The sequence below is a fragment of the Megalopta genalis genome, chromosome 11 (assembly GCF_051020955.1).
Source record: "Megalopta genalis isolate 19385.01 chromosome 11, iyMegGena1_principal, whole genome shotgun sequence".
Taxonomy (NCBI): Eukaryota; Metazoa; Arthropoda; class Insecta; order Hymenoptera; family Halictidae; genus Megalopta; species Megalopta genalis.
The window spans coordinates 5338271-5359467 of NC_135023.1; the positions used below are offsets into that span (position 1 = coordinate 5338271).

A 21197-nucleotide genomic window follows, 5' to 3' on the forward strand; every position below is an offset into this window, starting at 1 on the left:
GACTAAGGTTCGGTGCTTCTGGATCCGAACTTTTGGACTGGTGCAAGGATCGGTGGATTCTGGGCTGGATTCTTGGCCTGGAGGCCGAGGATGTGCGAGTCCCGAGAATCGAAACTTTCGTATTCTTTTCATAAACTTCTCATAGAGAAGAAGGGCCGAATTTGTTATTTAACCTCGACCAAGTAAAGTAGTTCGGAGCCTGAACGTTTGGTCCGCTTCATAGCGATACGATCTTAGAGTTTCGCGAATGTTTATACTTCCGGAGGAGCACAGGGAATAAAATAAAACGCAGGATCGATTTACCGTATCCTAGTGGAGGCCTTTCCCGCGCGAAAGTCCCTCTGGAATTCCTTGATCGGCGGCAATCTACGTTCCCGGTTCTCCCTCATGGCCTCTTCCTCCTCGTTAACTTGAGGAACAGGATCCTGGTACTCCTGCGACACGTCCGTAAAACGGACAGAGTTAGCCCGGGCTCGATATTAAACGCGGAACGCGGTACTCCGGCCCGTTCGCGCGTCCAGGACTGACCTGAATCCTCATCTTCATCGACTGCGTCTGCGAGCGTCTCAGGATCTCGCCGGAAGGTTGCCTCACCCTCGTCGGTTTGCCCAGGTTCGAGCTTCCTGTGCTACACGCCGAAGACGAGCTCGATGATGATACGGAAGACACTCCTGCGGATAAAGAAGATATCGGTTCATTTTATCGTTATAAGTCTTACGATTCTCGATGGAACGGTTTACACGAATTTCAGCCGTTGCCTCGAACACGCGAGCAAAATTTCGGATTGCCAGGTTTCGTCTCGTTTCTCTGGAATTAATATCCGGACGTCGGTTCCGAAGACGCGAGCGCGGACCGAAATAGTTTCTCGAAGAGCTCGATTAAGTATTAATTTCGCAACGTGTAAACGATTTTCGTTCTGTTCCGGAGAATTATTCAGGATTACCACTGACCAGAAATAGAGGATGAGCCGCTGGCCATCGAGTAGAGGGACGCGGAGGCGGGCACGCTGCCGGCCACCCATCTGCCACCAGGTCCGGTCACCCCTCCGGCCCCTCCCGTGCTCATATTGTACTCCGACGAGCTCTGTGGCAGGACCCAGGACTTTCCTGACATCGAATACTGTGGAACGCGAAACATCGAACAACGTCAATCGACCAACACCGTTCCGATCGACGAATTAAATATCGGAGAGAAATGCATCGAGGCGACGTCCCCGCGGTTCCAACGGCACAGCGAAAACAGTGCTCCGCGTATACATTCCGCGGTTAATTAATATTTCCCCGATGAAAGGAGAGCCGAATCGAGTGCCCTCGACGGCAAATCCGCGGAATCTCTCAAAGAGTCGCCGCGTAACAATGCGCGGTAGCGAGAGGAATAGGGGGGCAAATAAAAACGAGAAGCCTGGCGGAATAAAAGACAAAGAATAACGGACCGAGCAACGTGAATGGAAATTCGAGAAAAATATCGCGACCGGTCGTTATATCGAGTTCGATCCTTCGGCGAGAAAGGGATCGTTTATTTATCGAAAAAAACGAAACGTTCGGCCCGAACGAATTACTCGCGGCTCGTTTCTCGCGTACGCGCCGGAAATTTCGATTAATTGCAGCGAAATGAAAAAAAAAGGAAGGAGAAGAATAGAGGGGGGAGCAAGGGAAGAGGGTGGGCCGAGCATTCAGGCCGGTCGGTATTTATGGAAAGCTTCCCGAACGGAATGGTCATACGTCGCGAGTAGCCGGCCCTCTCCCTTCTCCCCCGCTGAATTCGGCCTCGCTGAAAGGCGACGAGAGAGCTTTTCGAGTCCGCTCCAATTAGCCGCGATTTTACGCCGCCTCGGAATCGGATCGACCAATCGTCGGCCCGGCTCGGCCTCGCGATACGAAACAAACACGAATTTCTGGGGCAATTGTGATCGGACATGTGATATACACGATAGCGGCGGCTGCACAAAAAGCCTTGACGTCACTGGCCCGACTTCTTTTTCATAGGAATTTTTCGGGCGCGAGAATTCGACCGAAGGAACACGCCGTTTGCTTCGGTCATTTCTCTCCAACAGTCGGACGATCGAAGACTCGAAATATACTACAAATTGCAACGTCCACGAAAACGTAGGAAAATTTTTCTCGCGAACGAGTTTACCGTGGATTCGAAGATCGAAGCTTCTCCTTTGAAACGACTCCTCGAAACTTGGCGTACGATTTTTTTTAGTCGCGTTATGGAACGAAAACGAGGCATAGGTCCGATCGCGCGAAGCCCTCGCATACCTTGGATTACTGCTAACTTCGGAGCGCGATAAAGCGACTAAGAAAAATGGTACGCCAAAGTTTAAGGGGTCATTGTAAAGAGGAGACTTCGCTCTTCGAATACGTATCAGACTTGGTAGCGAAGAAAATTTTCCAATGTACATATTTACAAACGTTTCAAGCCGTAACATTTTCAAGGAAGTGCACGTCTCTCTACTGTTCCATCTGGTACATTATGCTTCAGGACTTTGTTACAAAGAAAAGAACAAAGCGTAGCAAAAGTAGGAGCTTCCAGCTTTAAAACGAGTCCAAGTTTATCGTCTTGCGACTCTTTTTTACGAAATTATAGCCGGTTCACTGTACACTCGAGTGCGAGAGTTTTGAGTTTAAACGAGCTGCGGTTTATTAATTATTCGATACGTTTGATAGTCAGCGATACTTACGTCCCGCGGGATTAGGGTCTGCTTGAGACGCAGGATCTTCGCTCTGCAAATGACGCAGCGCAATGGCAACAGCCTCTGCGAGACTGCCATTTGTACCGTCTTGACGAAACAGCGTCTGCAACGAGAGCGAATCGAGATTTAATCGACATTGCGAATATCTTATCGATCGAACAAGCTTCGACTATTCGTCGACTAATTCTAAGTAACAATTGCATTTACTGATAATAAAACTTAGTATTTTACTTGCAAACCACACGGTGGCCGCAGGGAGCCGTCTGCATCGTGGCCCTGGCGTTCACACATATCACGCACTGTAAACGAGAAAACGGTACTTCAGTTTTCGTCCTGATTACAAGGGAGTTTCATCTTCCCGATGAATTTCCTAGAAAGTTGCGTTTGCTCTGTGCTCTGGGGATTTTTGGACGATCAGCAGGTTTCCGGATTTAGAGAGTCCACGGACGAGCTTCGCTCATAATCACCCGGAAACTTCTGTCGTCCAATAATTAATCGACGCAGCCTCTAAAAAGCTCGTTGTTTCTACAAGCCATAAAATTTCGCAAGGGGACATTGATTCGAAGCACGGAGAAAACGCGATCGACGCGTGATCCGTGATCCTCTTGTGCAACCGATTCCCGCGAGTGTTAATTATACGATATAATCTCGAGTAGACTGACGCGCAGCTGCCTCGCAGCAAAACGCAAAATAATTGAACGAAATGCCCGCTGATAAAGGTAATTGATGCCGGACAAAGTATGTATCGGGCCGGTCGGAAATTATGTAATTCCATAATCGCCGCGGATTACTGTCGCGGAGCAAATTGGTTCCGCGCGGCGACAAGCATCGCAATTATTAAACTGAAATTAGAGGAACGATCGGAAGGGCGATAAGATTCAGCGCAATCAGCGGACCTCGCTCGTCAACGGCGAGGCCGAGTTTGTTTTTCTTGCCGCGAACACTGGGAATGTTTTCGAGTGGCCTGGTGTCTCCGGGAGAGTCCGTCATTTCCGTCGCGGTTCGTGACAACGAAATCAAACGCGACGCGATTGAACAATGGCCGGGCCGATAATGATCGTCCAGGATCATTTTCTTCCACGGCGACACAGTTTTCGCGCGTGACTGTCCCGTCTCTGTCTCGCCTTTTTCCTTGTTTCGATCCTCTTTCCTGTTCTTGTCGGGACGCTATTTATTGCCGTGTCTCGGGAACAGGTGGCACAGTGTCGAGCGTCGCGGAACAGCCACCATGAAGCATCTCGTAGTTGCTGCCGCAGCTGCCATTTTGGTGCTAGCGGTAAGAGCGATTTTGTATCGGGGTACAGTAATGTCTCTCTAATCGACGCTCGGATTGTCCACAAAATTGGACAATTCGGGAAGAGGAGATACGATTATTCGAGTCTTGCGACTCATTTTCATAGTCACCGATTATCAACAATTATAAAAACTAGGTGCAGCGCTCGGACAATCGTATCTCCACTTCCCAAATTGTCCATTTTTCTGCACAATCTGAGCGTGAGTTAGGGAGACATTACTGTATTTCGGTTGGATTCGAGAGGGTCCGGTGTCTCGGGGATTTTTATTAGACCGCTGCTCTAATATTAGGTCCTTTTGCGTAACCAATTTTTGTACGCGTCCATTAAAAGCGAACGTATGGTACAAATAACCAGCAATAAGATTAACAGCAATTACGGTTCGTTGGTTGATTACACTCCACGGTTCATAGACACGCGCGACTGGTTTAACATTGTACATATGAGAATTATTGAGCTGTGAATTTTCACGCATTTGCACCGGATAACTTATAAAGAATCGCGATACACAAGAGCGAATAAAACGCGGATGCAGTTGTTGTTTATTTCCAACTCGCGGAATTGGAAATGTCGACGAAGAATGAGATAACATTTTATCCGATCTTCCATTTACCTTTTAAAGCGACGCATTGGAAACGATCGAAATGAAATAGAAAGCATGTTTCCGAAATTTATGCAGTAACATTCTTTTATGCAAATTCCGCGAGACACCTCTCGAGAACGATCGAAGGATTTGCATCCTAATTGGAGGCCAGCTAACCAAAGTTCCTACTGAATTCTAGGTGACTGGGGTGTCGTCGAAGGCCCTCGCGAAGGCTGAGCCCCCAAAAGAGGAGCCTCCAAGGGACGAACCTCCAAGGGACGAGCCAAGGGAGCACAGAGAAAAGCGCAGTCCTCAGGGTGACCCAAGGGACATGACCACGATGGGTCCCAGAGGAAAACGCAGTCCTCATGGTGGTCCAGGGGACATGACGACCACGATGGTTCCCAGAGAAAAACGCAGTCCTCATGGCGAGCCAAGAGACATGACCACGATGCCTCCCAGAGCGAAACGCAGTCCACAAACTTCCTCGGCGGACTGTCCCCCGCCTCCGGACGGCCCTCCACCCTCAGGACCTCCACCCAATGGACCACCTCCTTGCGGTCCTCCACCGGACATGAGCACCCAGAGGAAGAAGAGGTTCGCGCAAAATCCAGCGTCCGGTGGAGACATAGTCGGTGGCAGCCCGGACGACGAAGATATACCACCAGTCGGGAGTGTACCAGGATGGATGCTTCACAACGGCAACATGGGAAAGGTCTCGAACATGATCATTTCTACGACCTAAACCAATTTATCTAAGAGATGCACCTCGAGTATAGCGATGTACTTGTGATCCATTTTATTTTAGGAAGGTTGAACTGTTTCCAAAGGGCATAATTAGAGGTAGTAGAGACACGCTGTCCTGACTAAGGATCTCTATTTGTAGTTGATAAATAAATCTGTTTCACAAATCTCTGGAAATCTCGTGAAATTTATTCGAAATCGATCGTTGTCGTATCTGCGATTGCGGAATAAAAATTTCATAGGAAAATGAACGTCCACGAGACTCTTTGTCTCCAATAGGATCGTCTTTAGGAACCTTTTTGTCTCCCTAACCGACGCTCAGATTGTGCAGAAAAATGGACAATTTGGGAAGAGGAGATACGATTGTTCGAGCGCTGCACCTAGCTTTTATAATTGTTGACAATCGGTAACTATAAAAATGAGTTGCAAGGCTCGAATAATCGTATCTCGTCTTCCCAAATTGTCCAACTTTGAATCCGTCAGCCATGATCAGACGTTTCCGATTTATCGTCTCCATCAAAATCAGCGGTATTCTTCTTGTTCCATCATCTCCCCTCCTTGTCCAATTCAGCAACGATCGAAACCATCTTTCAAGAATTAACCAAAATTATTCTTGCGCAAGATGTCTGTACGCGACGATTCGTCGAGGCCAAATCGAAGCAAAGTTTATGCCGGCTATACGACGATTAACGAAGAGCGTCCACCTCATTAACGACGCGATCCGGAAGCCGTCGTCGTTGTTGCAGATCGTCGATCTTGTCGCGTACGATCGGCCGGCTGCGCCATGCCGCGCCGGTTTGACGAGTCTGTTTACCGTGCAACCTTAGGAGATCGTAATTGATCTAACCGAATTAGGCGTCGGCTTGATCGAAATATTAATAGCTCAACGGTGGACGAACACGTCAGGAGTCGCAGGGTCGCCGGGCGAGCGCTTTGTCAGGCTCGTTAATCGACTTTCGTGAGCCATTGAGCGAGCCGCTCGACCGGAAATTGCAACTTTTCCGGACGACAGGCTGTCTTTCCGTCGTGACACAGTCCTCTCTATGCAACGTCCGGCTGAATATTTTCTCTGCAACCGTGGCCACCCACTGGAACCTGTATTAATAACACCGGCGCAACTTTCTGGGTCAGAGAGAGACTTCCTTTTTTTGGGAATTTCTCGTCACCGAAATACTCCCTCTACATGGAAATAGACTTGTTAATTTCGTTAATTCGCCGGGGTCTGTTCCAAAGATCTGTTTACAGCTGGTTTATTACACTCGAAGCATCGTTCCGTAGATTATTCTTTCGCTGATACAACCGTCGCGACGATCGCTTTGTACCTTTGTGCCCCGTGAAAGGAGGAGGAGGAATACTGCTCGACGAGATTTTAATGATAACGCAATTGCTGGTTTCGAACAAAGAAATAAATGCTTCGCGGAAAATTCTGTAACCGGAATGTGCATCCTTTTTATATATACGATCGTGCAGCACGCGTTCAATTTCCCGGTCTTTGGTTAGCTACTTCTTTCCTGATATCGTTTAGAATGCGAGCTTCAATTAATATTTCCCCGTGGCTTAACGAGATAAGTCTTATTTCCTGACCACTGGTCGATATATAATTTGGGAAGAGGAGATACGATTATTCGAGCCTCGCGACTCATTTTTATAATTGTGGACAATTTATAACTATCATAATAAACCGCAAGGCTCGAACAATCGTATCTCCTCTTCCAAAATTGTCCATTTTTGTGCGCAATCTGGGCGTCAATTGGAGAGACATTACTATACAATTGTCCTCTCCTTAACTTTGTCAATTATTCCGATCGGTATTATTACTCCATCGCATAGTGCCGAATTTTTCAAACATACCTTCCAAAAGCATTCAACAAATATTCGATCGAAATATCCAACGAACATTACCGCGCATGGAGTAATACCGCTCAGCGAATAAACAACGTGCAAGAAATCTACTTCGCGCAGCGTCGTTTTCTAAAAGATCCATCTTCCGCCCTCGCAGGCTTGCACGGGGTAGGTCGCCGGAGGCATTAAAAAACAATTTCTCGAGGGTGAAACCCGCAAGACACTTTCCCGATCCAGCGAACACGATTGATTCGAGGAATCTTTCAATGACGTCAAGAGGTTTCTTTTATTCCGAAGCACTTTGCAGGGGGGTGGCGCGGCTCCGGGGCTGGAAATCTCATTCCCCCCGCCTCTGGTCGGTCTCCTGTCCCGGTGAAATTACGAATTAGGCTTGATTACGTCTTGTCCTGACCACGACGAAGGAGAAAGTAACGAGGTTACTTCGAGAGGAACCTCGGGGAGAAAAATGGAGGAGGACACACCGCGGGGATGCGGCTGACCTTACCCGCCGGAGAAAGTCTCAGCCCCGTCGCGGTGTTAATTGGATCGGAGGCCACTCGAACTTGCCCCAGGGATTTTCTTTCATCCGCTGCGGGGATTAGATGAAACCTACCCCGCGTTACTATTCATCGGGACCGCCCCAACTTTGCCGCGAGCTCCAACAATCGAATTTACAATAAACGCTTGGACCAATTGCTCGTAATTTTTTCATTCAACTTCTACACCTTTGTTTTTGGCATTAATTCTGTTTCCAATCGTTTGTTCCTTCAATTTCTTGTATTTTGCTCGCAACAGTTAATTCTCAATTTTTATATTTAAGCCTACTTTTCTCATTTCGCAGTTTGTACTCTAAATTACGTTCCCAATGGTTCGCCTCGCCCTCCCCGAAATTCTTGTATTTATTACGATCGTCCGATCGCAAATGGGCAGCGTCAAGATATAAAATGTGAGATTACGGCACTCACCTCGTCCTCCTGCGAGGATGCCAGCTCAGGCTCGTTCTCCTCCAGCTTCGTCAGCAATTTATCCTGCAACAGCGAAACACGTCTCCCATGAAAACCGGCTGCGTAACGGGTAACGTCCTACAAACAATCTCTCCGAAACGCGATGAAGCGATCGATCCCATTTTCCGCGGGGTAGCTCGGGTTTAAAGCTCGATCGTTTTTTCGCGGAAGGCTGAATCATAGCGATATATAATAATACATATACTTCGCCGCCGTGTATTCTTGCGGCGCGGCGTGTACACGTAGTCAGCGCACCCGTGATCGATCGATATGTTATTTCTTTCCGCCGGTTCCGTTGTTTTTCGCCACTTTTTGCCCGTTGCCACGCGATCTCCGGCCGTGCCAACTCGAATCCACCCCCGCACGACACCCCCTGGTATAGCAAACGACGAGGGGCATCGGCTTGGATACACCGAAAGCAAACGCGAATTGCTCTTTTCTTCGAACTTTTTTCTTTTTAGCGAATCGATCGTGGATTCGCAGGGAAAATTCGATGAACGAAGCAACTGAATCGAAATTATTTGTATATTTTCGCTGATAAAAATTTCCTATAAGATCAGGATAAATTGTAAACCGCGTAAACCATATAAAATAAAAATCGTAAACCGCGCAGAGATTAAATTAGAACGAGGCGAAGGGTTCGATAAATAAATGCGTTATTTAAATAAAAATTCTCTCGAGCTTCCGACGTGATATATCTATAATTTCTGTAAAAAAATTCTGGTGTCCATGAAGATTAATAATAAACGCCCAGCTGGATTCGCGCGAGGAGAATACGGTCGCGAAAATCAACTCCGGCGTTCTTTGATCATGCTGAATTATGCTACCCCCTTCCGGGATAAGAAACTGTGCATGAAATACGGTCTCGCGACAACCGCGTAGGAACTTGCTCGTTGAAGAAAGATAAAATGGAGGGTAGTTAAACTCGAGGTCGCCAAAGAACTTTCCCAGGCCAGATTTCTGGCTCCGTTTCAGGGCCCCTCGCGGCGCGTCCCGCGAAGACAAAGGGGCGAGCACCCCCGAAATCTCTTCCGGGAGGCCGCAGAATTAACGCGAGTTTGCCCGACGATTTTCCTGGGTGTCCCGTCGCGATTCATTAAATCGAAACGTCCCGTCGAGAACCGTCGCCAAATTGCGACGCCTCTCGCTCTCGGGGGTTGGGAAACGAATTTCCCGTCACGTTCTTGGCAGGGGCGCGGGCTCGAGGAGACAATGGACGACTCGAGGTGGGCAGGGACGATGATCGGTGGTTGTTCTCGAGTGCAAATGGAAAATTGGCTGGCTGCGATTCGACGTGGTCCACGGACTGTGCGTCGAGTCGCCTCGCCTCGTCTCGCGTCGCGTCACGTCGGGGGTGCAAAAGTTGCTGGTACCGCACACCGTGGTGGGGATATTTTGCGCATCATCCCCCTAATATCTGGAAAGCACCCTGACCCAGATACACGCGTACGCGTGGAACAGAAAACCGGACGCTCGGCCGGCGGGAGGAACCGCGGATGTGAAAGTCACCCTGATCTCTCGCCGTGGTTTATGTCCGGGAACCAAAATGGCGGTGGGATCGCTCGAACTCGCAAACAACCTCCTTTCCCGTCCGTATCAATCGTCGCATTGGTCGCGATTGGTTTCAACAGGTGCCAAATATTTCTTTATTTTAACCTTAATCGCGATCCATTTTCAAGTTCCACACGCCCTTTTGTCTTGTTTATCGCTCATTCTCGATGTACGTATCTTTTTAGATCGTTTAGCGGCCTATTTAAGATCACGCGTGCTTTATCGTCTAGTTTAGTATGAATTTTTCAGCAACGTTCCTTCCAAGTTTTCTTTATTGTCCAGTATAAAATTGTACACATTTTCTAGACTGCTTTAAGTTATCCATTTCCAAGATAATATTTTTTTCACGTCTTATCTGTCGTCCATCTTTGATGCAAATAATTTTCTTATCTTGATCACTGGCCACTCTTATTCGCCTCGTTTTTAAAAATTCGTGTCGTACGCTCCTTTTCAATCGTAATTATCGCCTGGTCGTCCATCGAAACATTTTTGGAGATCGTTCCTGGTGCAAGGCTTTGGTCAAAATGTTTTTGAGAAACGGTCTCTATCATGGGCACGTTCGTATTTCATCCGGATCGTAGACAGCGGAGCGTGTTTAACCGTAAAACAGGAGAAAGATTTTTTGCCAGCAGCGTACTTCGCTGGAGGACTTCGTTTTCGCGTAAATGGAAGTTGTGTATCGACTCGCCGAGTGCGCGTGCACTCGAGTACAGTGCTGCTCGAGCATCTACGGCTGCACACGAGTGCACGCGCACTTAGACAACACTCGCGTTTCATTTCCCCGAAAACAATGGCCGCGAGAGAGAACACACTCTTTAGAATTACATGAAATATTAAACCGCCCTCGACGCCGCGCCGCCGACTTTCCGAACTGGTCGAACAACTTTACAGTCCCTTACGCAGCGAATAGGAAACCATAACTTTCGCCTTCAACCGAATCCCTTAAACAACAGCCGTAACAATCGCGTCGCGGCTCGGAACCCGTGTACGTTCGTTCGTCTCGAATTTTCAACGAGCCACGGAGCTGTGGAAAAATGAATTAACACCGAGCGGAAAGTCCATTTCCGTTATTCGAACTATAATACTTAAACGACCGCAGCCGTTTAGGAAAGCATTTTGCAAATAATGCGAATAACGAATTGAATCCATCTTACGATATCGAATGGAAGTTACGTTTCATCGGTCGAACGACGACGATCGGAAAATAAAGTGGCAACAAAAATTGCGGCTAAATAAAAATGGGAACTTCTGCGCACCGACGTCGACCATAATGTTCGATATCGTTGGAGAAAGAAAAATCGAGCAAAGTAAGCATAAAGCGTGGCCGCATAGTCGAGGAATCGGTGGAATAATAAAACGGTCGTGAGAATAGAAGCGGGTAGGAAAATGGGAGCATAAACTATCAATTTTCTTTTTCGTACGATCTCGGAGGCAAGTACGTTCACCGCGAACGTATTATGAAGATAGATATAATGGGAACGGACGTTGTTCCCCTATTTGCGGCGCGCGACATGAATAATTCCCGGCGTTGTACACCGTGTAAAACCGTGGCCGATTATAAACTCTTGAAAATCCCGCGCGCCACGGATTAATGGAATTACCGCGTGGAAATTGTGCAATTTCCATTCGATGAATCCGCCGACGTTCCTGTCGATGCCAAGGAGCCCATCAGCCACCCGATTAGTCCGTCGATGCGCCCGTTCAATTCTCCGGCTAATTGTAGTTTCTATTTGACGGTCCATCCGGCAGCTTTCGTTCCATTTATTCGGTTATCGGAACGTAATCTCTGCGAAGGATCCGCGAAGACGGCCGACGGCCGCGACGAGAACCGGTCTACGTGTACTCTCCCCGGGCCTCGGACTTCTCCATTTTTAGAAAGCTTGTTTCCGGACGAAGGATTTGATCGTCACTGGATGTCCGGGTGTCGCAATCCCCTTCCGGACCGGCAAAAACGACCGAGAGAAAGAGGATCTCGACGCGATTCAATTTTTGGCGCGACCAGTCTTCGCCGCAACTTTGTTTCTCGGAGTATTGGAGTTCTCGATCGGAGGTCGAACGTTACTTTTTGGCGGAGAAGCAACGATGCAGAACATTTTTCGATTCGATCTATGGAAATGTATCTTTTTCTTTTATGTCAGCGCCTTTCTCCATCGATTTTAGACCGAGAGAATTATTCGCGGATTTTTATTCGCGATTTATAACCCTCTCTGCTGAAACTGTTCCTTTCCGTTTTCGCAAAGAGAGAGAGAGAGAGAGAGAGAGAGAGAGAGAGAGAGAGAGAGAGAGAGAGAGAGAGTGAAAGTCAATTCTTAATTTCCCTGTAAAAAATTGCGTAACGAAGGAATTAACAGAACGATGTTAATTTTTAATCTTCTGCTTTTCAAGTAAATTGATTCCGATGTTTGGAAATCATTGACCACGCGTAACGTTCCATTTAAAGAAATGAAACTAAAAATGGAACTAAAGAAGAAATGGAACTAAAAAACTAAAATCACGGTAGAGATTCGATCTCGAATTACGATTCGTGAAAAGGCATTCGTCGTTAGGAATTCCAAAGCGAGCAGACTGAATCGCGAAGGATCGAGGAGAGTCTCTCCTTCGATCGCCCAATGCTCGGTCAATGGTCACTTTCCGTTTCGAACCAGTCGATTTCAACGACAGAGGACCATTTCACCGTAGACAATTCCCAGGTTCGCGGAAAGAGTGCCTGGTAACGCCTGGCGTCATGCTCGAGATCCTCGAACCTGGAGCATGCTGATCCCTCGCTCTCGATTTCTGTCAGTTTGCTCCCGCACCTATCGTTGCCAAGGATCCTGTTCTTTCGTTCTGCTGCTTTGTTTGCGAGAGATGGTCGTGCCGCAGTTTCTTGTCTCGGTGCTGTGCCGCATAGTCGTCGTCAGAAGAGGTAACGTAGCACAATCGTCGATCGTAAAAGTGGATTTTCTAAAAGTGCAACGTTCCATTCGTTCGGCTATCAATTCGGACGCCTTATCGGAATTTCTCGGGGATAACGAGCGGCTCGAGATCGTTTCCACTGCCGCGTCTGTACAGCGCGAGTGTCCGATAAAATATTATCCAGCAGATTCTACGGCGCGAGCATTCGAGTCGCGAGACTGCGAAAGGATTAAATCTACAGCATATTCGCGAGGGTAATCGACTTTCCTAACGACGACCGCGGCACCTGTGCACGCAATTTTCCGCACAGAAATCACAATCGTCGCGATCGGTATCTCTCCGCGATCGCGTAAATCCGCAGCAACTGTTTTAAGCGCGATTCCCGAGTGGGCGAGGTCGAAATTGCGCGACAAAGCGGCTAGGGAAGCTTCCGAATGTTCTTTCGTTAATTAAAAAGCGTTGCTCGTGCATGCGCACGCGTTGCAGAGAATAACAGCGTCGCTTGAACTTCGGCGGACCGATTGTCAACTTTCCGATAATCTTGGAAGAATCGTTGTCCTTCTGGCGATTTTAATCGTCGAAATCGAGGGGGCTCGAGCTCGGATAAATCAGTCGGTTTCGGTGCATCGACGGAGGCTCGTTCGCGTCGCCGATGTCTGCTGCAACAGACTGCGTTGTTAGCTGCGATTAAAGTTGCGGCTAGTCGAGCATCGGAATAGTAGTCATACTTTCACTGGAAACTTCGGCGCGAGACCGAGTGAACGGGGCCGGCATAGTATGGAGCGCAAAATCCATTACCATAAATCGAGCGCATTAATTGGTGCATGCCAGCTTTCCCAAGTGCGACCGATAAAAACCTTGTTTATACACCTCTCGCGGCACGGTTTAATTAACCTCGACCACGTGCTACTTAATCGTTGCATAAAGACACAGTTCGCTGGCAGGAAGACGAGTCCGATGAGTCGTCGATTGATTTTCCTCGTTCCGATCGCCTAATCAATTTTTCGCACACCGAATGGATTAAAGCGATTTAAACATTTTACACTTTAATTCGCGGCGCGATCGCGCTGTTCTCGCTAAGCTAGCGACAGATAGCTGAAGCCGAGTCAGTTTCAACCCGTCGAAGGCAGACCATTTAACATTTATTTATTTTGCGACGATTCTTTTTCTTCCACGTATTACGATTCTACATTTATTCGTCAAATTTGTTATCCAATGCTTCTTCTCTTTTCTCCCTTTGTTCGCAGAGCTAATTGTTTCAACAAGGTTCGTCGTTTCTCTCGCGAATTATGCCGATTACGCGCCTCGCCCAATAAAATTGAAATTACACAATCGGTCGTAACGGAATTGCTATCGCAGGCAATTACCGATTACCGCGAGGCGCATTAAAGCGCAATTTATTGTTCGTTAAGATTCTCATTAGAACGTTCGCAGCGCCGGCCAGAGACGTCCGCGATCGAAAACCACCCTCGGGCAGATTAATGCCGATTATAGAATGCGTTCACGGTCACGAGGAATGATTACCTTGCTGCGAAATCACTGCGATCGAGCACAGCCTAGCCGTTACATTACGCTAAGAGCAGTCCGGCTGATCGATATTGCGAGAGCCCGGCTGTTCCGAGTTCCGAGCACCAGAGGTTGTTCCGCTCGCCTTTTCACACCTCCGCTCATGGTCCCGCGACAACGGTGCCCGGCTCGGTTGATTAACAACAACTAACGACCCTGCACTTTCTCCGATTCCAGTGTTTCCCCCACCGTGCCCCGAATCGACGGACGAACGCGGTCGTTCCGCGGCAGAGATCGAATAACTAATTGCACCAATGAAACGTTCTTTCTCCCTCGCGCGATCGCAACGATCCATCGATGGGGCCATTTTCGGGACAATCGTGGTCCCGATCGGGGACTAAAAGACAGACGGCGCTTCGACCGAGAAATAGCTAATTGGGAACAAATAGTTTCTGGTTTCGCAGAGCTTTCGAAATGAATTGCTAATGGTCCTGATTCGGCAGAGATTATCGGGGGTCCATTACGGTTCCATTTGGGCGTCACGCGAGGCAGACGATGTTTCAATCGAGAATCAAGCACCATGTCGACCAAGACTCGCGTCGAAACTCGAGGCAAGATTTGTAAAAATAGTCGCTGAACGCGATTTACGTGGAAACCGAGTCTCGATGATCGCTTAATAATCCTCGCTTAATAAATCCTTAGTAATTACGGAGAATCGATCGAAGTGCCAGAAAAATACGAGCACGCGAAACGACGACGAATTAGAGAGGTCCACGAGTGCCGTAAACGCGGCTCGCCGTCGCTAGGATAATTATTAGCGGACGAGCGCAAATGCAAAATTTCTTGGGTCCGAAAGTTGCATTTTCCGGGGCCGATAGCCATTCCCTGTCACCGAGTCGGCCGTAACGTTCTGTACAGGCTTTCGCCGGACGTCGGAGGTAGCAATCGTGACACCGCCCACGCGGACGTGTCAGGTGCAATGCGGTTTAATAGTTCAAAGGCGGCCGTAAACGCGGCGACCTCCGCAAAGCGTCCGGGAGCGGAATAGAACGCGCCGGAGTAACGTAAATCAGAGGGAAACGTTTATGGGCCTGCTAAATTTTCGCCGGGTGCCATTTGACCGTCGTCGGCAGTTTGTAATTTTCCAAGGGAGGCCGACGGTACACGACCACGACGATCAACGACGACGAGGCACCGTTTTTTTCTTTTTCCCGGGAAAAACGGAGTCGCGTGATCCGCGCGTAGATACGCGACGACCCGCCTCGCGATTAAACTTTTATGGGAGCTTTGTGTCGCGGAGCTATGTACCCGGCCGATCATGTTTGCCCCCGGCTCGGACATAAACCGGCGGTGTCTCGTTTCGGAATCGATATGCGAGCACCAGTCGAACCCTAACTTACGCCCGCTGCTTCGGCCGGCCGACCAATCGATAGCCGTCTTAAACTTCAGCGACGGCTAAAACGGTTCTAGACGCTCCTGAAAAATTCCTCGGGAACGATAGTCTCTTTCGGCTCTGCTGTACAGTAATGTCTCCCTTACCGACGGCCAGATTGTCCACTAAAATGGATAATTTGGGAAGAGAAGATGCAATTTTTAGAGCTTTGCACCTCGTTTATTATAGTTACCGATCGTCGACAGCTATAAAATCGAGCTGCAAGGCTCGAACAATCGTATCTCTTCTTCCCAAATTGTCCATTTTTGTGCGCAATTTGGGCATCAATTCTAAATCGCGCAATACAAATGCTGGAAGAATGTCCAATACTTTGGCAAAAAATAGAAGAAATGTTAATGTCAGTGCCATTTTGTGCCAGTGTCTTGTCTTCCTAATCTTATTAAATCCTTCACAGTTTTCGAAAGTCGTTCCAGAACCGTTCAAAACGAGTCCCCATTGAATTCAACAATCGTTTCAAATTCATCCGAAGAAATCGCTCGACGGACACGCTTTTTCAGCCTAATTGGCCAAAGATCTCTAACGAAACCACGCCGCGCGGCTCGATTTCATCATCGCGGCTCTTTCCCAATTTAAATTCCGCCGAGAACGATCGAATTTCGTTCCACGAAAACGACCATGCCTATTCTCCTGGACCGATAAAACTCTTGCTCCACATTTACTATAATTTGCTATAGAGGCGCTCGCAGGCGCTCGCAAGAGATCGTTCCAAGACCGAGGAGAAAGGTCTGGGAAAAGCGGTCGAGTGCGGCGGCCGACGCGCGCCGCGGCGTTTTATTTCGCGGTCGTTTCTCGCGGATCAGGAAAAACGCATAACCCGATACGAACGATGCGTATCTCTCTCGCTGGCAGTCTAGCGGTGAACGTCGATCGGCCACGCACGCGATATCACGTGTCGGTCCCCCAGGTTCAATGACGACGACCGCGACGATTGGCCGAGGCCACGAACGTCGCCATTCGACGGCGAATCGAGAGAAAGAGAGAGACCAACTCTGTTTCCTTTCTGCCGGCAGGTGTGAATCCGTTGCATGTCACGCCGCTGCCGGCAGGTACCTGTGCTTATTGCTGTCCCATCAACGTCGACAGCGATATCGAGTATCAGCTGTACACCAGGTACGTCGAGCGACATCGATCGACGCTCCTTTCTCGGAGGATTCGGAAGATGCTGCCGAAACCTCCACGAAATGGAGAGCGATTCGGATCGGAAGTCCAATAGCGACACGATTTCTTTTTTTTAATTTAATTTCATGTCGCTTTGTCAAGGCTTTGCAGTTTCAAGTAGCATTAGTCAATTTGGGAAGAGGAGACGCGATTATTCGAGCCTCGCGGCTCGTTTTGTATAATTACCGAGTGTCGATAACTGTAAAAACGAGCCGCAAGGCTCAAATAATCGTATCTCCTCTTTGTGGACAATCCGAGCGTCGGTTGGAGAGACGTTACTGTAATATTCATTAGGTTATTCTTGGACGAACGGTGCTTGAAATACGCTTTTTCTTTGCGGTTTCACGGCAGGCGGAACCCGACATGCGGAACGAAGTTAGACCCGGCGGACACGTCGTCATTGGGTGCGAGCAATTTCGATGATCGTTACCCGACAGTCGTCTACATCCACGGCTACAGCGAGAGCTCGACGTCCGGAAGCGCCGTCGCGATGAGAGACGGTACGTTCGCTATTTCGAGCAACCCTAACCCCTCGCGGCCTCCGCTATCAATTTGTTCAGCCGTCGAAAAATTTGTGAGAGCTTTCCGAAGTTTCTATGAGAACGACAGTGATTCCCAGAGCTCCCGGTTACAATTTATAAGAGGTACCCGACAGAAATTGATGGAACTGGGGGCTGGGGACATCGGCGGACGCAAGAATCACCAAGCTAGTCTAAAACATTCTGACAGTATGACGAATCGCGGGCCTGCATGAACTTCTCGTCGCTGTGGAAACTTCGGCATTCAGGCGGGATCCATATTCGGATCCGACACGCGTTCCAGGGTCTGTCGATTCGCGGAATGTTAACGCGGCCGCGTGGACAGCAGTTTCCGGGCTCCGATGGCTTCGATGAATTTGCAATAACTCGGCATCCTAGACACCCATTCTTAATTTCCCTGTCGAAATTGTACCATTATTTGGTTCGGGATTTTCAAGCTCGCGTCATAACTTCCGGGCAAATAAGATGCTCTACGAGTTCGTTAATCTTGTATAAAAAATACGAACGTTAGAAATGCCACTTTTTTCATTATCGTCAAAAATTGCAAGGGCAATTGTTCGATCTGTGTAGCAAATTTTACAAGGAAAGAAGAAGACACAAACCTGTAGAACAGATCGAAATTTCTAAAGAGAACGAGTTCCAAAATGTTTTTCTACAAGACAAAGCCGGCGAAAGCTTGAAACAAAGAGGCAATGACAACAAATAGAAAGAAGTGGCCCCCGAATTATTTTGCTAAACGGCTCCAGGGAGTGTCAACAAATCGAGGGGAAGCTTATTGCGAGAGGCGAAATCATTGAAACCTCCGCCCGGGAGTCTCGGCAAACACTCGGAAGAGGACTGGCTGGCAGAATGGGGTCCGCGTCGGCGGGAAACTTTTTAGCCGAACGAAAACAGAAGAAAAACTTTGTCGAATCGATCCTTCGACCGCACTCATAGAAGTCCCGTTTCGTTCCAGTTTACCTGAAGCGAGGCGAGTACAACGTGATCCTGGTGGAATGGGCGAAATTGGCAGGCCTGCCATGGTACGTGACAGCGGTCCGAAATACTAAGATAGTGGGGACCCAGGTTGCCAAACTAGTCCGCTGGTTGCACGTCATGGGAGCGGTGCCTGTGGCTAGCTTGCATGTGATTGGTTTCAGTCTGGGTGCTGAGGTCGCTGGTTTTATGGGGAAAGCCCTGTCGCCGCAGAAAGTAAATTTTCGAACAGTTTTTTGGCTATCGTTCCTTACCTGTCAGTGACCGCTTTATAGATTTTTCGGCAGCGGTATTATCAATTTTCAAATTCGAAAGATCCTTCGATATTTTCCAATCGTAATATCTCTCTAATCGACGCTCGGATTGGGCACAGAAATGGACAATTTGGAGAGAGGAGATACGATTGTTCGAGCCTTGTCGCTCGTTTTTTATAGTCGTTGACAATTCGTAATTATAAAAATGAGCTGCAAGGATCGAATAATCGCATCTCCTCTTCCAACATTGTCCAGTTTTGCGCAGAATCTGAGCGTCAATTAGAGAGAAATAGTTGTCGAACGATTTCTAAACAACGATTGAAATATTAATCGATTCATCGAGTTACCGATTATTTTATCATCGATTAACGCGGTACAAAAGCTCGAAGCCGTTACCGAAGAATATCATTTTTTTTTAAATTGCCAGGCTATTCTCGAGTGAAAGAAGGTCACGAAGAGACTCGATTGTCAGTGTTCTGGTAGGCAAGTGTGTCGAGAATAAAGGGTTTGCATTTTTAGTAGAAACGGTCTGTCCAGGTCGGACGAATTACAGGATTGGACGCTGCCTATCCTCTGTACATGAATGCTGGTAGCGAGGGACACCTAACAGCAGCGGACGCTATGTTTGTAGACGTGATCCACACGGATGGTGGAAACTTTGGGTTTGCTCAACCGCTGGGTCACGTAGACTTCTATCCAAACGGTGGTAGACCGATACAACCCGGTTGCAATTTGCGCAGCGTGATTCGCAGGACCATATCACGATTGATCAATGAGTACGGTATGGTCCTTGTTGTTTAACCTTGGAACTCCTGAAGTGCGGGCTCCCCGAAGCTACGAATCTCTCGGCTGGGGATGCTCCTTTCCCGATCGACGAATTGCCAAAATATTATTTAATATCTCGCATGATAAAAATGTAACTTCTCGAGCCTGCTGTTAAAAAAATTCTAAATCGATGTTTCGTTTTTGCAGAAAATATTTCCGAAAATATTTCAGAATTAAATATATTATTTACTGTTCTATACAATACGAATAAATGCATTTACAATCCGACGCGAGCCAGTAGATAATTTTTATCGTGGTCTCTAGCTCGCACTTCGGGGTATCCAGGGTTAATTATTCAACTCGGTCGTTTTGCAAAAACAGTAAAAGATTCGTGTTTCCATTTCCAGTCGTCTGCGGCCACAATCGAGCCTGGATGCTGTACGCGGAATCGGTGACGAACCCTTTCGGTTTCCCAGCGAGCAGCTGTCCAAAATGGCATCCTACGGTTCGAGCGAACTGTATGTGGACACCGGACGTCCTGATGGGATTCGCGGTGAACTCCCGGGTCAGGGGAAAGTTCTACTTAAGAACGAACGCGGACGCGCCTTTCGCTAGAAACACAACCGGGTATGGGTTCAAGTGATCATCGGGGGATTGAGTTTGGATGAACCAGACCAGCAGCATCGATCTCACCGCCAACCACCATAGAACCAACCCTCCGAGCTTCGCCTGGCTCTCCCTTGTGGAAGACGCAGAAAGTTCGAGCTCGGAGTTCGTTTTCACAGTACTCTTTCTCCTAGACGACTTCTAGGAGACCAATAATCGTGAAGCAGGATATTTATTACCGAAGTGGAAACTTTTAACAGCCGCAATAGAGCAAGACTGTAGTCGGACCATTTTACGTATAAACGAATGCGAAGGGCCTACCGTCCACGTTAGATTTTCGTTCAAACCTTAGGATTCGACTCGATAAAATGAGAATTCATTAATTCTGTGAACCTAAAAATATTCGTCGAGATATTCTGGCTAATCTAATTACTGTATCGATATATAGTCGGACCATTTTACGTATAAACGAATGCGAAGGGTTTACTGTCCACGTTAGACTTTCGTTCGAACCTTAGGATTCGACTCAATAAAATGGGAATTAATCAATTCTGTGAACCTAAAAATATTCGTCGAGATATTCTGGTTAATCTAATTACTGTATCGATAAAAGAATGTACCACGGAGGAATGAATTCTCGACACAGAAATATCGGGCTGACCGTGCAGTAACGAAGAAGAATTCTATCTATCCATCTATCTATTGCTAAAGCAAACTGGTTTCTAAGCAATCACCCCGGATTCAGGTTCCACAGTTTGCTTTCGGAACGGACCATTGGCCGCGAGGGTGAACGCAAATTCCTTGAGAAAACAAACCGGTGGGAATAATTGCCAGTGGTCCAGAATATTGTTTCAAGAGTGCGAACGAACGATTTTGTTTACCGATTTATAGACAATTAGCGGACGAACTAGACTGTCAAAATTGTTCGACGCTTTGCCACAATTTCGCGGCGATATTTTCAGATCTTTCTCGTCGAAAAAACTGCTACGAGTTTTAAAAAAAAGGGAATAGTACCCGTCAATTTCCAGGGGAAAAATTCGCATGCGTCGGGGTTATTTTTCCATAGAGCGAACCGAGCACGACCGGTTAAACAATTTATAAGCCTCCGGTGCCTGGCACCGGCGAGAATGAAAATTTTTCAGGCCGGGGAGTAAAAAATGTAAGAGTTCGAGGCTGGCCGATCTCCAATAGCTCCTGATGCTCTTATTTTACGGCGGCTCGTTGTGAATTCGGCAAATTCCTCGGCGTGTTTGCACGGCGGGAATCGAGGTTCCGGGACACTTGAAATTTCATGCGGAAAAACCGGATTTCTCTTTTCTTTTGTTATCCCGTAAA

The 21197-nt window shown here is 47.8% G+C and overlaps 3 protein-coding genes across 5 annotated transcripts in view; 2 read left to right on the forward strand and 1 right to left on the reverse strand.

Moving 5' to 3' along the window:
* Window positions 1-21197, reverse strand: part of LOC117226081 (uncharacterized) — a 57381-nt gene that overhangs the window by 9873 nt on the left and 26311 nt on the right. For both annotated transcript variants that reach the window (XM_033480068.2, XM_033480069.2), the window contains exons 3-8: window positions 8122-8184; window positions 2927-2994; window positions 2684-2798; window positions 951-1119; window positions 529-671; window positions 304-434 (exon numbers count right to left, since the gene is read on the reverse strand). In XM_033480068.2, the coding sequence (XP_033335959.1) occupies window positions 304-434; window positions 529-671; window positions 951-1119; window positions 2684-2798; window positions 2927-2994; window positions 8122-8184 (689 nt within the window). The remainder of the gene's footprint in view (window positions 1-303; window positions 435-528; window positions 672-950; window positions 1120-2683; window positions 2799-2926; window positions 2995-8121; window positions 8185-21197) is intronic.
* LOC117226082 (uncharacterized) lies at window positions 3813-5491 on the forward strand. 2 transcript variants are annotated; one of them, XM_033480071.2, is made up of 3 exons: window positions 3813-3971; window positions 4770-5285; window positions 5379-5491. In XM_033480071.2, exons 1-3 carry the CDS (start codon window positions 3924-3926, stop codon window positions 5385-5387), a joined length of 573 nt encoding a protein of 190 aa, XP_033335962.2. In that variant the 5' UTR covers window positions 3813-3923; the 3' UTR covers window positions 5388-5491. The 2 variants fall into 2 exon arrangements, with proteins under 2 accessions (XP_033335962.2, XP_033335961.2); XM_033480070.2 differs by having other exon boundaries at window positions 4770-5491.
* On the forward strand, window positions 17089-20430 carry LOC117226083 (endothelial lipase). The gene is made up of 4 exons (XM_076525456.1): window positions 17089-17223; window positions 18218-18453; window positions 19029-19272; window positions 19664-20430. The coding sequence occupies exons 1-4, from the start codon at window positions 17214-17216 to the stop codon at window positions 19897-19899; spliced, it is 726 nt and encodes a 241-aa protein (XP_076381571.1). The 5' UTR covers window positions 17089-17213; the 3' UTR covers window positions 19900-20430.

Coding starts and splice junctions, on each gene's coding strand:
- LOC117226083 (XM_076525456.1), top strand. Junction 18,454..19,028: donor AAGCCCTGTCGCCGCAGAAA/GTAAATTTTCGA, acceptor CGGTCTGTCCAG/GTCGGACGAATTACAGGATT. Junction 19,273..19,663: donor ACGATTGATCAATGAGTACG/GTATGGTCCTTG, acceptor TTCCATTTCCAG/TCGTCTGCGGCCACAATCGA.
- LOC117226082 (XM_033480070.2), top strand. CDS start 3,924: ATGAAGCATCTCGTAGTTGCTGCCGCAGCTGCCATTTTGGTGCTAGCG. Junction 3,972..4,769: donor CTGCCATTTTGGTGCTAGCG/GTAAGAGCGATT, acceptor ACTGAATTCTAG/GTGACTGGGGTGTCGTCGAA.